The sequence below is a fragment of the Pithys albifrons genome, chromosome 3, assembly GCF_047495875.1.
Source record: "Pithys albifrons albifrons isolate INPA30051 chromosome 3, PitAlb_v1, whole genome shotgun sequence".
NCBI lineage: Eukaryota > Metazoa > Chordata > Aves > Passeriformes > Thamnophilidae > Pithys > Pithys albifrons.
In genome coordinates, this window is record NC_092460.1 from 61,433,826 (window position 1) to 61,448,837 (window position 15,012).

Sequence of the window (15,012 nt, forward strand, 5' to 3'; positions counted from 1 at the left end):
TGTGTTTTTGCATGTACCCACAAAACCCAGGATGTGAGCCATTGTTGCGATAACCCCACATTGATCAACGAGAGGAAGGTTTTCATTATTCCCCAAACCTGAACAATCCGGACTTACTATGAAGGGTTAAAAGAGAACTGCCATCACCCCTCTGATTCTACTCTAATACCAATCAATTTGTGTATCAAGTTAGCACACACTGAAATAAAAAAATTAATTTACCCACGCATAAAAACACAATTCAGAAACACGGAAATTATCAAATTGTTTACGTTTATTGACTGTCACATGACTGTAGAACAATTTTAACGGTAAGACTTCTGGTAGCGTGCACGAGCACCAGGTCCCCCGAACTTCTTGGATTCGCAGCGGCGAGGATCCGCAACCAGCAGAGTCCTGTCATACTGGATTAGAATATCCTTGATTTCTTTCTTGGAAGCTTCATCAACATCTGTTTTTTAAAAACAAATCATTAGTTTAAGCAGTTTCACATGGAATGGATCCATGTTAACACCTTTTGCAATAAAACTACCAAAAGTAGCATGTTTCCACTTAAAGCTAAAACAACAATCAAAAATCACTTACATTTTTGATAGTAAGCCACCAAAGCTTTGGAAATAGCTTGACGGATAGCTGTTAAAAGAATATAAAGGAGCAGTTAGGATTGCAAATCTATTTAGAATTTAAACACGAAGTGCCAGTTATCTGAGAAACTTGCTATTTTGTTTGTTGCGAAGTTGTCCTTTTCCTCCTTATTCTCCCCTCCCTCATACTCAACATGACCTTTTCCTTGGCAAATCTCAAGAAATCTGTGCCAAGAGGCCACCCACAGTTCATTTGTGCCTTGCCAACTGCCACCTAACCAAGAAATTGTACAAGGGCAGTCTGATCCCCTATCTCCTAACATAGATCCATCTCCTATCTAAAGGCAGGCAGCTTTCAAAATCCTTAGCAACATAGTTCTCTGATGTCCATACTTTTCAACAAGGACAAAACTCATCAGTGTGTTGCAAGACTGATGAGTCAAAAGGTGACAACAGAATGGTGTGAGGGCTAGCATGTGTCATAAAAAATCCCTGTAGCTCAGTAACCAAGGATTCAAACCAGAAGCACAGGAGCAACTGGCAAGATGTTGTTACACCATTATCTGTCAAAACATCCATTTTGGTGAAAATATGATCTGAAAAAACAAACATGATCAACCTTGAGCCTGAAACTTGCCTCTCCTCTGCTCCACTTCACTACTCTACATTCACACTACAAGAGCAGAACAAAACTATTTCTAAATTTCAACTTTTATCAACAGCTAATGCAAGTATGTTTTTAACCTCTGCAAGGGGAAAACTGGCTGGCTTTGCTCATCAGCTGAAACAAATTAGCTTTGCTTCTGAACAAATTAGAAATTAGAAATACATAACTAAGATTTAATTTCTAATGATAAACACCCTTCCGCCCTCACAAAATCCTTGTGTTCAGCTCTATTAGAACTATTCTGTCATGCTGCACCATGTAGTTCCTCACACTTCCTCAAAAAGTTCAATTGACTTCACTCAGCTTACTCTCGATGTTACAGTTTTGCACATAAAATATAATCAATATGCCCTTATGAGAAACTATTTGTGCAGTGGAAAAAGAAACAGAACGAGTTTGGCAAGTCACTGTTCTGAACTCGAGCCTCTTAAATGCAAGGCTGCACTGGGTCTGCCTGAGACCTCCCCACGACAGCTTTCACCTGCTGCCGATTCTGGCTCCAGCTACGCAGTGCTCACACAGCATCAACGCTGTGCCTCCAACATTCCCCCAACCATGAGGCTGGAGATGGGCAAGATCTTGGAGGGAACATAACCAAGACAACTGACACAAAGGCATATTCCATACCACAGGATGTCTGCTCAGTGATAAAAGCAAAGACAAAGGAGGAGCAACTGCTTACAGGTATTTAGGCCCTGCTTCCCAGGAAGTGGCTGAATGTCCACTTCTGATGGAAGCCTTTTGTTTTCCTTGCTTTCATCCACAGCCATTGCTTTAGTAAACTGCCTTTATCTTGAACCACAAGGTTTTTTCCATCTTATTTTCTCCCCTTCCCCATCCAGATCAGGAGGAGAACGACGGAGCAGCTTGGTGGGCATCCAGCCAGCATCAACTCATCGCAGTGGCTTGACCCATCTTAGTCCACACCAGAGATCCCACCAAAAATCCTACCATAGATTTGTGCTACATGGCCACCACCCTTCACACGGACTCTGATGTCAACGCCAGCAAACCTTTCCTTCCCCAGGAGGAGGACAGGTTCAAGCAGCTGGAAAAAACACAAAGAAAATTCAGTTAGTCATCAGGACTGGAGCTTGCAGTGGGTTCACCAAATGTGATGTTATTGAATATTCTCAAAAATGGAGCCTTGTTTTGAGGGACACACCCAGACTAAGTACATGTCTAGCAGAGTTCTTTGGCATCTACCAGTGTTGTTATATTTATTGAAGTCCTGAGTTTATTTTAAGTTTCAAATATTTTAATAGCAAAGGGAATGGGAATGAAATGGAAGGGAATGGCTCAAGTAAAATGCCACAGCTACATACAAAAAACAAAAGAAATTTATTGAAACTGAAAACCTGAAGTAATTTGTAGGTAGTTTTCTTCAATATTTATTACACTTTAAAGTTATCTAGTCAATTTTAGATTCTCTCAGGAGTGTTCAGTTCTAAATAACGGTTTTAAAAAGGGGGCATTAAGGCATTTAAAAACGGCTAAGAAGTGCAGAAAATACTTCACACAATTACATTCACAGAAGTGAGTTAAGCAAAACCCCCAGTCACAGAAGTGCAATTTTCTGAATTTTCATAACAGCATCTACATTTTAGATAATCAGGCAACAACCGAAAATTCAGTACTGTCAGTAAGGCAAGCGACTCATCTCCCTTACAAGCAATTAAGCGTATAAAGGTATTTAAACACTCAAGTGGAGCAGGGCAGAGAAGTGGGTGCTTACTTTATACTGCAGAGTTCTGGGCTCAATCATTTCCAGAGGTCTTCCATTCACTTTAATGAGGCCATTCCCTCTCTTGCAATGGGCAACAGCCGTTGCCGTTTTCTGGAAGCCCAAACGTGTATTAGAACAGCATTTCGTATTTGCACAAGTACTGTGAACTTCTCTTTTAACAATCTAATAGCCTTAATCTTGTGCCCAAACTTACCATTTTGCCCTAAATAAAACATTCCTTACATTTCTACATACTGACTCGCAGCATTGAAGCAGAATCTTAATAAAAGTGTGCTTACAGCTACAAAATTTAGTTGTATACCAGGGAAACTCTGCATTCTGTAACACCATAGTTTTGTGGCCCTTTTCTTACAAGAATATGTTACTTTGAACTATTCGAGCCTCGGGATTCCAGTGATGCGAAATTCACCTTCTTGCCGCCCCCTCACAACGTGGCCCTCGGACAGTGGCACATAAGCCAGGCCCGGGGCTTGCGGCGGCTGCTCCCAAGAGCCCCCAGACCCACTGGCAGGGGAGCAAACCCGCCCGGCCCGGCAGCGCCGCGGGCACGGGCCGCGCTCCAGGCCCGCGGAACGGCACACGTGGGCTGCGAGCGGGCCCAGCGCCGCCGCATGGCCCTGGCGAGGAGCTGCGGCGAGAGACAAACAGCAAAAGAGAGAAAAAGAGACCCCAAGCGCGAACGGCCCGCGGGCGCCGCCCAGGCCCGTGAGCGCGGGGCCCACGGTGTGGGCCGCCATGCCCGCGCCTCACCTTCCGCCCGAACACCTGGACGCTCTGCAAGGGACCCTTGGCCGGCATGGCTGCTCCTGCAAAGAGAGAGGGCTGGGGGTGAGGGCGCGGGGCGGGCGGTGCCGGGCGGGCCGCGGGGGCAGCCGGAGCTCCCTCACACACACCTGCGCTCGGCGGCGGCTGCGCGGAAAGGCCGCACGGGGCTGCCCGCCCGCACAGCACGGGCGCGGGCCGCAAAGCGCACTGCCGTAACTCCCAACATTGCGACAGAAAACCCACCCGCTCCTGCCCCGCCTGGCGCGCTTTGCGGCAGCGCCGCCCCGCCCCTCCGGCAGGCCCCGCCCCCGCGCGCGGGCTCCGGGACCGGGACCGAAACTGGGACCGAAACTGGGACCGCGTCGAGCGGGGCCGGGCCGGGCTGGGCCGCGGCAGGAGGGCCGGGCCCGCTTCCCGCAGGCAGCCCCGGCGGCAGCGGCTCCAGCGGGGGAGTCACTCCCTGCCCGAGCCGTGTCGCGGATTCCGCGGCCTGAGGGGCTTCTCGAGAGGGTGCAGAGGATGTAGAGCCCGCGAGGGGCTTTTTCCACTGCGGACACCACCGTGTGCCTTGTGCTCGGTGACGCGGTCCCAAAGCGGAGCCTGGACGGGCTTCTGCTGTAAAGGGAACAAAGGATGCCGTGCCCGAAAGGCGCACAGTCACTCTTTAACCTCCGTGAAATGCAACAATACAAAGTGCATAGCTTTTACAATTTTAAACTGGTGGGGAAGGTGAAGTACTAAACATCGTGCCCTCTCCTAGCACTGTGCGCTAGGCACATTCAGGCAGTGTCCCCCACACTGGCTGAATATTCAGCAACTGTTATATTTAAGATCCGCTCGAGGAGTTCTCCTTGGATTCAGCGTATTTAAGGAGCCCCGTCAAACTTTGCTTCTACCTCCGTTTTTTCTTGTTTAATGTCTGTCATGGAATTTAAGTCACTTTCTGACTGAAAATATTTTACTTCTAATGCTTTAGCATGCAAAATTTTCTAGAAGGGCAAAAGCAGAACCTGTCGAAGCAAGGTCATGCTTAGATATTTTAAATGATAGAGAACTAAATTACTATGATGAATTAGTTGACTACTCAAATGAAACAATCAGTTCCTTTGTCTTTGGACAGGATTTTAAATGCAGAACATTAGTCATTAGTCATGTGAGGATTTAAACAAGCACTTAGCTTTATGCAATTTGAGTGATTAGTTCTATTCAAGTGAATAGTACCGTGCAGAACATAAGACATAGCACATCTCAAACCCTCATTTGTACAAAGCTTTAACTTGTGATCCAAAAAGTGATTTATTTTTTTAAGGCTGTTTCCTAAGGAACAGTGTTTATGCAGTCACACCTGTTTGTCCTCCAGTCCTTCCCCATCATCGGAGGAAGGGGAATGGTCACCCCTTGCCGGCCAATTTCAGTTGGTTTGCACAGATGAATGGAAATTTCAAAACCAATTTAGCTTGTACATATTGGGTGAAAATAGGTGGCCCTATATAAGAGAGACCTTTAACTTGCACAATGAAAGCAGCTGGAGGAGCTGAAATATTAAGATATTATAACACTTTTATTTAGGTGAGAAAGAGAAAGCATAATACCTAATTAACCCAATTAAACAAAACAGTTCAGCTAAGACTTAGGATCAACCCAAAGATGAGCCATTAGTAACTGAGTTTTGTTGGGCATTCAGGGCACTTCTAAAGGAAAAGGAAGTAAATCTCTATCTCTTCTCTAGATGGGCATTATCTGAGGTCTGCTCTGAAGACTTGTGTTTTAATATTAAGTATACCATCACATAGGGTTTTTTTCCCAAATGTATAAAGCTTACATTTTAGGAGCATTTCTTAGGCCCTGTAAAATTCATCCCCATTTGGGTGTTCATCTGCTATGTGCTCTTTCTGGAACTGAAAGGAATGGTCCTAGAGGAGCCTGTGTGTAAAACCAGGGATATGCCTAAATACACGCACCTCTCTGCCTTCAGAAAGATACACAATCAGAAGAGAACCAACATGTAGTGGTAGTGTTGCATCGAAGATAAGGTTAATGGCTTTCTGCTAATTGTTCCCTTTCATTTCTAGCAAAAAAAAAAAAAAAACAAGAAAAGAAGCTAAAAGGTATTTAGAAACCACTTACCACAGAAATTAGGCTGTAACATTGTAGGAGTGAATTAGTTCATAAATATATCACCATAAACAAAAGAAGCAAAAAGAAGGTACTAGAATGGAAAAAATCCCCTCAGGTAGATACTATACTTTTACAAAAAAACCAAGCACTAACAATGTCCCTATTTAGCTTTACTGAGCACAAAGTACATTAAAATGGTAATGTATCTCAGACTTCAAAAAGGAATAGGTGGTAAAAATCTCTAATCACCACCTACAAACTCTTCTGTTCATTTCCTTTTTATTTGTGAAATAATTACACCTGTGGAATGTAAGGCATTTGTTTGGTTGCCTTTTTTTTAACCTTATTTTGCACAAGTGTGAAGAGTTACACAGCATATAAAGCAGTGAATAATCAGGCCCAGAGAAATTAAGACCTTTGCTGGTAAACCACTCTTAGCAGAAAGAACATCTCATTAAAAAGCTGGCAGGTTTGTACCCATCTGGATAGGGCATTTTTGCTATTTCCTAACAGAAGGAAAAGTACTTGGATTCTATTCAAGTGTAAGTCCTTGATTTCAGAGTGATTCTGCATTCTGGTAACAGATGATGTGTTGTGTGTCTTTGTACCAAGAAGTATCTTACAACTACTAAATCTTTTACATGGGCATTTAGTGAGTCTTTTAGGGACTGAGAGTCTCCCTGTCCGGCCTCCTCCTCTGGAGCTGCTTTGACCTTGTTGCAGACTAATGTAAGATGCTGCTGTGACCTGCTCCTCTCCCACAGAGCAGCCAAACACACAGGGCTGCTCTCTCCTTTCTGGAAACAGCAAAAGTGTGGCAGCAGGGCATGGCTCTGTGGGGGAATGCTGCTGGCAATGTCTGCAATTGTTTCTTCACTTTGTGGCAGGAGCACAAACCTTGTGTAGGTAACATGGCTCCATAGGGAGGAGGGCAGGGAAGGGAATGGCAGGAGCTGGACAAAGGTGAGCTAATGAGAGCCAGTGAGCTGGGCTGAGCAGAGCAGCCAACAATTCATTTGGAAAATTGGCCAATATGGAGCATACGTAAAACCGTGTGTCAGTCCACTGCCCACCAGTACTGTCAGGTTCATGTAATGCAACCCATCGACTTCAAATTTGTATTTATTTGTTACTTGAATGCTAACAGATTTTATTTGGCATCCCTATGCAGGAGTCAAATCTATTGAAGATTTTTGTGATTTACGTGTTTATGTGAGCTGTGTTTTTTCTGGGATTTTATGTAGTTTGGAATTTAAAACAGCAAGTGACCAGACTTCCATGTGAAATCATGATGTTGGTTCTCCACTCGGATCTCATATCTTTCAAGTCAAATTCTCATGTAATTTCAAAAGGTAAACATTCAAAGAGGATGGCATTTTAGCTTCCACTCAACACAGAGGTGTGTAGCTGCAGAGAGCATAAGGCAACAGAGTCAAGGTCAGCGTGTTAACAAGGCCAACTGTAATGTCACTCTAAATTTCCTCCTGTTTTAAAAAGAGAGAAAATGCTCTCAGTGGAAAAACAATGGGAGAATTAGTGAGATTATCTTCCTCATGTATTATGTGAAACATTAATACAAAGGTAAGAGGTATGGCAAAATACAGTCTGTTACTTCTACATATATGGTCATAGAAAATAAAATTATTGTGAAAGTAAAGGAGTTTTTAGGGGGAAACATTTTTCTACCTAGTCCATACTCAAATTTAAAAAAATCCACACCTTCTACCAAAATGTCCCAGTTTGCAATTGAGTTGTACATTGTAGAGGGTTGTTTGTTTGTTTTTTAGCAGAATGGAGAATTTTAACCAGGGAACAGATTTGTTCATATTTCATGCATGATAAACAAAGCATAGTCTCTGAAGTTTTTACTTCTGACAGCGAAATCATCTCTAAACATTTCAGAAGGCAGTTTTAGTGTTGTACAGGTTTGTATCTTTTGAAAAAGAATGGATTCCCTCACTGAGAAGTATAAAGTATTTCAGGAAAGAAGATACTGATATGTGTTTTTAATGGCAGCTCTTACAGTCTAAAAGGTCTGGGATGCCAGAATATAGTTCTCATATTACATTTTGCAACTGATGCATGTTTGATGATAAAATGTAATTAGGTAATGGATCCCATTATTTCTAAGGCTTGCTTTTCACAGATCATATTCATGCAAGCAGCAGCTGAAGAGTTTTCTAAACTCAATTAGTGCAAGAATGCTGTGGCCAATGGAAAAATGTTTGATGCATGCCAGAAAACAAATCTTCCCAGCTCTTGAAAATATGTTCTGAAAACAAATAGGAATCACACAAGATTTTCATAGCAATAAATATTTTTTTTCCTCAGAAAATATTGAAAATCTAAAGCAAAATTTTTCATTTAATTATCCTTCTCTAAGGAAGCTCTGTAGCATAAGCTCTGTAATATAAGGATAGGGATTATCCTGATTGTTGTGAATACTGACTCCCATTTGCAGGTTATAAGTATCAATGTCACATTGAGATTGAAAACACAGGCCAATTTGTCATGCAGAAATTGACACAGTGATGGGCTTGTTCACACTGAAATTCAATGCATGGAAATAATTAGCAATACAATCGTTTACTCAGGGCCCGTGCTACTGGGGAAAAATACAATTAATGATTGTCCTGACTCTCATTTTAAATGAATAGGGTAGCTCTTTCAGTAGAATGAACAGAAGAAATACAAAGCCCATCTTGTATCTGAATATATAGACAGATATTAAGGCTCATTGTTTTAACTCTGTTACCTGTCTTCTTGTTGAAATCAGAAAAAAGTTGTAACTTAGATTTCCAACATGCATCCTATTTACAGTTGCTGGAAATTTGTATTATCAGTTAACATAGTTTAGCTGGAAAGTAGCAGCTCATTTTAGGATCTGTCCCTGTATTAAAGGCTAGTATCTAATGATCTAGGGCTTAGACTTGAAATATGACTTTGTGTATGCTCTTGCAGCATACAAGGCTTCAGTGAAATCTTCTGACAGCAAAGTAGACTTACTTAAGACTCTTCTCTATGTTCACAGAAGCTGCTCTTAAGTATGTGTGTGAGAGCTCACACACACTTTTGCATGTCCAAGGGAATCAAAGCTGCAAGAAGCTGATCGGGCAACAAGCCAGTACCCCTAAGCTACACAAATAAGCTTAGAAGGAAATAGAATCACGCACATGAAACTTTTTTTTTTTTTTAGAACAGAACGGCATCTCCAAGTTTCCTGCTGTATTTTGCTGCCCCTGGAGGCTGCTTCTCAGTTTAGTTCCCATTTTTAGAAACTAAGCACAGCAGGGTCCAGTGGGATCCAGCTGCCCTCTCTCAACTCTTATGCAGAGAGAGAAGTCATAGGTCTGTGCTTCCCCAGGGCTGAAGGGATCCTTTCTACTGTTTTATGCTAAAGAAATTTTGGGAAAAGTGACCATAGAAATAGACACCTCTTTTGCACCAAATATACAGCCTTTTTGCCTCAATTGGCTTAGTTATGTTCAGAATACAGGTGCAGTACTGTACTCCCTGATTTGTATGTCTACATTTCTCTTTAAATCACACTTTTGGTGTAACACATACATAAAGTTTCTCACTTCTGGCTAGATGAAAATGTGCAATTATTGTTATTGACTGCAGAAAAAGACTTAAATATGCACAGTCTTACTTTGCTAAAACATCAGTCGTGGTTTAGAGCAGAAAGAGATAGGTTTCTGTGAAGTTATATTAATCTCTACTGAGGTAATTTCTGTTTCTGATTTTGAATCTGTTTGTTGTTTCAAGGGAAACATTTTCCATTGCCTGTGGTAAGAGAGCAGATTAGGCAGAAGTATCAGAGCTCATGAACTGTTGTGTACTTACTGAACTACCAGAGAACTGAGACATTTTCTCTAAAAACTGGAGCAGTTGAACTCTAAAGAAGAATAAACCCTTTTGGCAAGGCTTTCTAAGGGCTCTGGGCAGAAAATCTTGTGTTTCTGAAGCAGAGAGAGCAAGCAGAAAAGTAGTGACTATCCAGATTGTAGAATTAAGGGAAAATTGTAACACAATTTGCTCACATGGGGCTGAATATAGCCAGGTTATCTACATGCTGGGTGCTGTCACTAATCATGGAGTTGTCAAACCCAGAATACCTATCTGGTGTAGAATCGACAAAGTGGGTGTTACCAGCTGGAGCTCTTGAACTGAAAGAGAAGTCAGTTCTTGGTGCCTTGTTAGGTGGTAATAGCTGATACATTTTAAAGTAATCTATCCACCCTCACCTAGCCCTTTGCTGAGGGACAGTGGAGAAGAAGTCATAGAGTCTGGTATCTAAATGACTCTTCTGTAGTTCTTTCCACCACTGTTCCCAGGAGAATCTAGCCCGTAATATCTACACACTAGGAGATCTGCACAGTTCACAGAAACATAAACACAGCCAGTATTACAACACATGTATTAAAATGATATTTTTTTACAAGATCAAAAACAGATAGAAAAAATAAAGTGCTGTGGGAAAGCTTTTGCCAAATAAAAATGTCTGTGGAGGCTTCATCATATGTGGGCCTGTGAATAACACTCAGGAGACTATAAACTTTAGACAAACCAGATGGTTAGACAGCAAACCAGATGCTTTTATTTATGTGGACAAAGTTCACATTTTGCAAGGTACTTTGTTCTTCTAGAGATGGTTTCACACACAAAGTAAAAGAATTACATACATGTTGTATGATGATGGACTGGAACATTCATGCAATTTGAATCTCATCCAGTAGTCCATTGTTCTTTCAATAGGACTACTATCATAATTACATCATTGGAATACTCTTAAACATGTGGTTCCTTCTCTTTATTCCAGTAACATCCAAAGGCTCTAGTGAGGATTATCAGCAGCTTTTGTTATATTATAAAATTGCATAGGAATATACAGTTCTTGCTCAGAAGAATTTGGAGTCTAAAGAAGATAAAAAGTAACACAGGAGTTGGCTAATGGTAGAGGAATATAAGAGAGACTGCAGGCTGTTACTGATGGGTTTCAACTAGAAACTAACTCTCACTCTCTATGAAGTTAACCACTCTGACTTTCTAGTCCTTTGGTTTTAGTTTTACTGCAAATCCAGAAAGTACTTTTGTCTAACTATACATGCATACCAACTTTTCCTTCTCTCATAGAAGCTGCTTCATCAAAATCTTTTAAAATCTCAAGATCCCTTGAAATGCCGTTTTATGAAGCGTCATCGTCACTCATTTGGTAATGCTTCGGCCACTATGAGAAACTGTTGCCCTGTCTGGTGGGAGTCCGTACTCTGATAGAATGGCAAACAATAGCTGTATTCTAGATTATTTCAGCATCAACTCAACACCTTAGGCTCCACTCCTCAGGCAGCAGCCTTAAGAAACACAGCAGTCATACCAGCTGATTGTCTGTAATTAAAATTTTTGAGTGTTTTTCACTGTCATAATTTTGTAGGAGTTTTTTGACCCTCTTATTTATGGTAGTACGATGTATTGCTCCTTGCTGATCTTAGAAAAAAGTATTCCTGGGAAAGGTATTTCCACAGTTTTAACACAAATATGGCATAGTAACACATACATTGTAATTAGCAGATTAAAAAGCAGAAGAAAATTATTTGGTGACTTTCTTAATGTAGTTTAAATAATAGATGCATGAACTTTTACCATCTATTCCTTATGAAGAATCAGACCTAAATTGTGAACACCTTTTCAACAGATCTGTTCTGGACCCTCCTCCTCTTTACATTCCATCCTTTTCTGAAAATTGAATTTTATCCATATCCTTGTTCAGCTGTTGGTTTTGTAAAAGTGGTCCTTCAGGGTTATGACTGCTCAACAGAGCTATGGAGACTCAGTAAACAGAGCACACAAAATATTTTACTGGTAAAGAAAGCATCACACTGACCTAAACTTTAGAAAGATCACCTCCTGATTTTTTCTGGGGAGTATTAACTTTCCGAAATAAATATCATCCTAGTACTGCATCAATGAACTACAACAAAAGGAAAATACATATTTTTCAATTGCTTAATTTTATGTTAATGAAAATCAAGGGAAAAGTACAGTATCTCAATATGAGAAAGAACTGAGCTGGGGATAAAAGGGTACATTAACACAGAAATTATAGTTCTGCTACAGAACAGGAGAGCCATAGAGCCACATGCATTTCAAAACATAAAATAAAGTAAGTAGGATTTTCCTTTAGTTACTGAATACAGACATTGAATGAACACTGGAGAAATAATGATGCCTTGCCTCACAGTGTGAAATGTGCATGCTTCATACATTACCCTTCATGCTCTAACAGGTACCTTGCATCTTGTTTCACTTCCGTAGGTCAGATGCTGCTTTGGGCTGCATGGGAATCCCTTAGTTTGGCACTTTTTCTTCATGAGGAATAAGAATACATGTATCAACCATGTAGCATCAAACAAAGATTGCAACAGTGAGTAATAATTCTCCCATAGTGATCACTGTTGCACCTTGAATATGTGTTTGGGTTTGGGCCCCTCACTACAAGAAATACATTAAGGTGAGATGCTGGAGTGTGTCCAGAGAAGGGCAATGAAGCTGGTGAGACGTCTGGAAAGTAAGTCCTATGAGGAGGAGCTGAGGGAGCTGGGGTTGTTTAGCCTGGAGAAAAGGAGGCTCAGGGGGGACCTTACCACTCTCTGAAAGGAGGTTGTAGTTCAATGGGAGTCAGTTTCTTCTCCCAAATACCAAGCAATAAGATAGGAGGAAATTGCATCCAGCTGTGCCAGGGTGGTTTAAATTGGATCTTAGGAAATCATTTCTTCACTGGAAAGGTTGTCAGGCATTGAAACTAGTTTCCCAGGGAAGTGGTGGAATCACCGTCCCTGGAGGTATTTAAAGTACGTGTAGATGTGGTGCTTAGGGATGTGGTTTAGTGATGGACTTCGCAGTGCTGGGTTTACAGTTGAACTCAATGATTTTAAAGGCCTTTTCCAACATGGATGATTTTATGATTCTATGATTGTTGTCTCTCGTCTTACACAGTGGAAGATACTGTTGATGCAAGTCCTGTCAAATGAAGGAGTTTGAAGTGTACTATAAGTATAGAAATGCAAACTCTGGTGATTTTATACCACACAGAAATCAGTAGTTAGATGGGAAAAACTCCAAGTTTCAAAAATGTTTAAAAATATATATCGCATTTAGGTGCCTAACCTCCCAAGGAATACAAAACCTCTGCCTTTAAGTAACTTGGGAGCCTGAGTTCTGTTTGCAGAATGACATAGAATCATAATTTGTATCTAATTGAAAGTTTGATTGGACTTTTTAAAATATCTATCTTTTGAAATTTGGACTTTTGTTCATTATAACTGGAAGTTTTTTGAACATCTATTTTCCATCTAGCATCCTGTCTGTATCAAGCGGAGTAAAGCCTTTCTGCTCTAGCAATTCCATTATTTTGTAGAGTCTGAAAACAAACAGGTCAAGTATCTCGCAGGCAGACCAGGACTGTGCCTGGGACAAATACAGCAGAGTATTAAGGACTGAAAGAATGTGTTCCACTGTATTTAAAGATGCTCTGAACTGTTATTCTTACATAAACAGTTTTGGGGGGGTTGTTGTTGTTTTTTTTAGGATTGGGGTTAAAAGCTCTTCAAGTCTGTTTATTATGCATTCTGGACTCATTTGCTAATCGTTTATTTTAAGAGTTAAAGTATTTTGGAAAAAAAGTCCCATATAATCTCTACCATGTAATTCCATTCCATGGTCAGCAGTATTTTAGATAGATTAAGGCATGAACATAATTTTTGACAACCTTCCATCATCCCAAAATCAGTTTAATTGTAATTACATATTTTTGCCATGTCGTATGGAGCTGATATAAATATTTTTTCAATCTCTAGACAGCATCAGGTTTCAGATGTGTTGGTGTTTATACCTTTTTAACTAAAGTCACAGAAAGCTTGAGGTTTACTTTTTAAAACATCATTTATATAGTTCACATGAAACAAATAATATGAATCATGCTTTAATAAAATACTGAAATGTGATATAGTGATTTATCATTTTGAACATAATTTTCTGCAGGTAGTTGTATCTCATGAGCTTGACAGATTTTGCCTTTCAACAGCACAAAAAGTCAAACCATCTTCCATGCAAAAGGAAAATACCATCTCTGTGTATCTCAGGCTGTGCATGCATGAATTTCCTCTATGCAGTGATCAAATCCTCTGAACACAGAGACTTAAACAAACTAATAAATAGTTGTGACTGAACACGCACAGAGTCCTTGCCTTCAGCATCAGGAGCTGCAGTTTTAATTTAATGATTTAATTTGTTGTCTTTATTGATTGCTTGCAATGAGGCCATTTGGAAACTGTAGCAACTCAAAAGTGGCTTTATATGAAGCAGTGTCACTGTAAACTTGTCTGTTTGCAGCTTGAAGTGCACATTTTATCTAAATTCTCTGTGTTCTTCCTAATGTCTGTATGTTTGGATTTCAAATGTTGTTGGCATAGGTCCCTAAATAACAGTGTGGCAACTGTTCAATAGGTAGCTCTGGTCCAAATCATATACCTCTGCTCTAAAGAATGTATGCAATTATTCTTTCCCAAACATCCTAAAGAAACAACCACTTTAATGGGACGTTCTGAGAATGAGAAAGTAATCTCAAAATGCATTTTCTGTCTGCTATTCCTGCATTAATTCTACGGAGGAAAGGCTGCACATAGGGTTTAACTGAAGCTACACTGTGAGGAACAATTCATGATTTCACATGTGATTGCTGCTTTTTTCTTTCTGTGTTTCTGTGAATATCCTGCAAGCCCTGCACACCACCTACTTACCAAGAGAAATACTTGCTGCCTTGAACTGTTGACAGTTTAGTATAAAAATATTGTGAGCTGATTAACTCTTTGTGAGCCTCAGCCCTGTTGAACTCCTCTATGGCTCCTCCGGGAGCTGCAGCTGCCAGTTTCAGCAGCACCGCTCTAGTTTATATGGTCAGCAAACTGCTTTGTTACATTTATAAAAGAATATTAACCTGGAAGTAATCAGGCATCTTTCTTGAACCTGAAACCCCTTTTACCTAGATGTCTGCTGGCATTAAGATAACCGTAGAATTTATTTGCAGTGAAATCGTCTCTAGAGGCCTCCACCACGCTGAAGCGTTTGCTGCC

At 40.8% G+C, this 15,012-nt stretch overlaps 1 protein-coding gene across 2 annotated transcripts; it reads right to left on the reverse strand.

Moving 5' to 3' along the window:
* Window positions 1-252: 252 nt before the first annotated feature.
* RPS16 (ribosomal protein S16) lies at window positions 253-3,966 on the reverse strand. 2 transcript variants are annotated; one of them, XM_071552162.1, is made up of 6 exons: window positions 3,892-3,966; window positions 3,749-3,804; window positions 2,987-3,088; window positions 2,203-2,299; window positions 586-633; window positions 253-451 (listed from the first exon to the last, which is right to left on the reverse strand). In XM_071552162.1, exons 2-6 carry the CDS (start codon window positions 3,794-3,796, stop codon window positions 306-308), a joined length of 441 nt encoding a protein of 146 aa, XP_071408263.1. In that variant the 5' UTR covers window positions 3,797-3,804; window positions 3,892-3,966; the 3' UTR covers window positions 253-305. The 2 variants fall into 2 exon arrangements, with proteins under 2 accessions (XP_071408263.1, XP_071408262.1); XM_071552161.1 differs by lacking the exon at window positions 3,892-3,966 and having other exon boundaries at window positions 3,749-3,885.
* Between the last annotated feature and the right edge of the window lie 11,046 nt (window positions 3,967-15,012).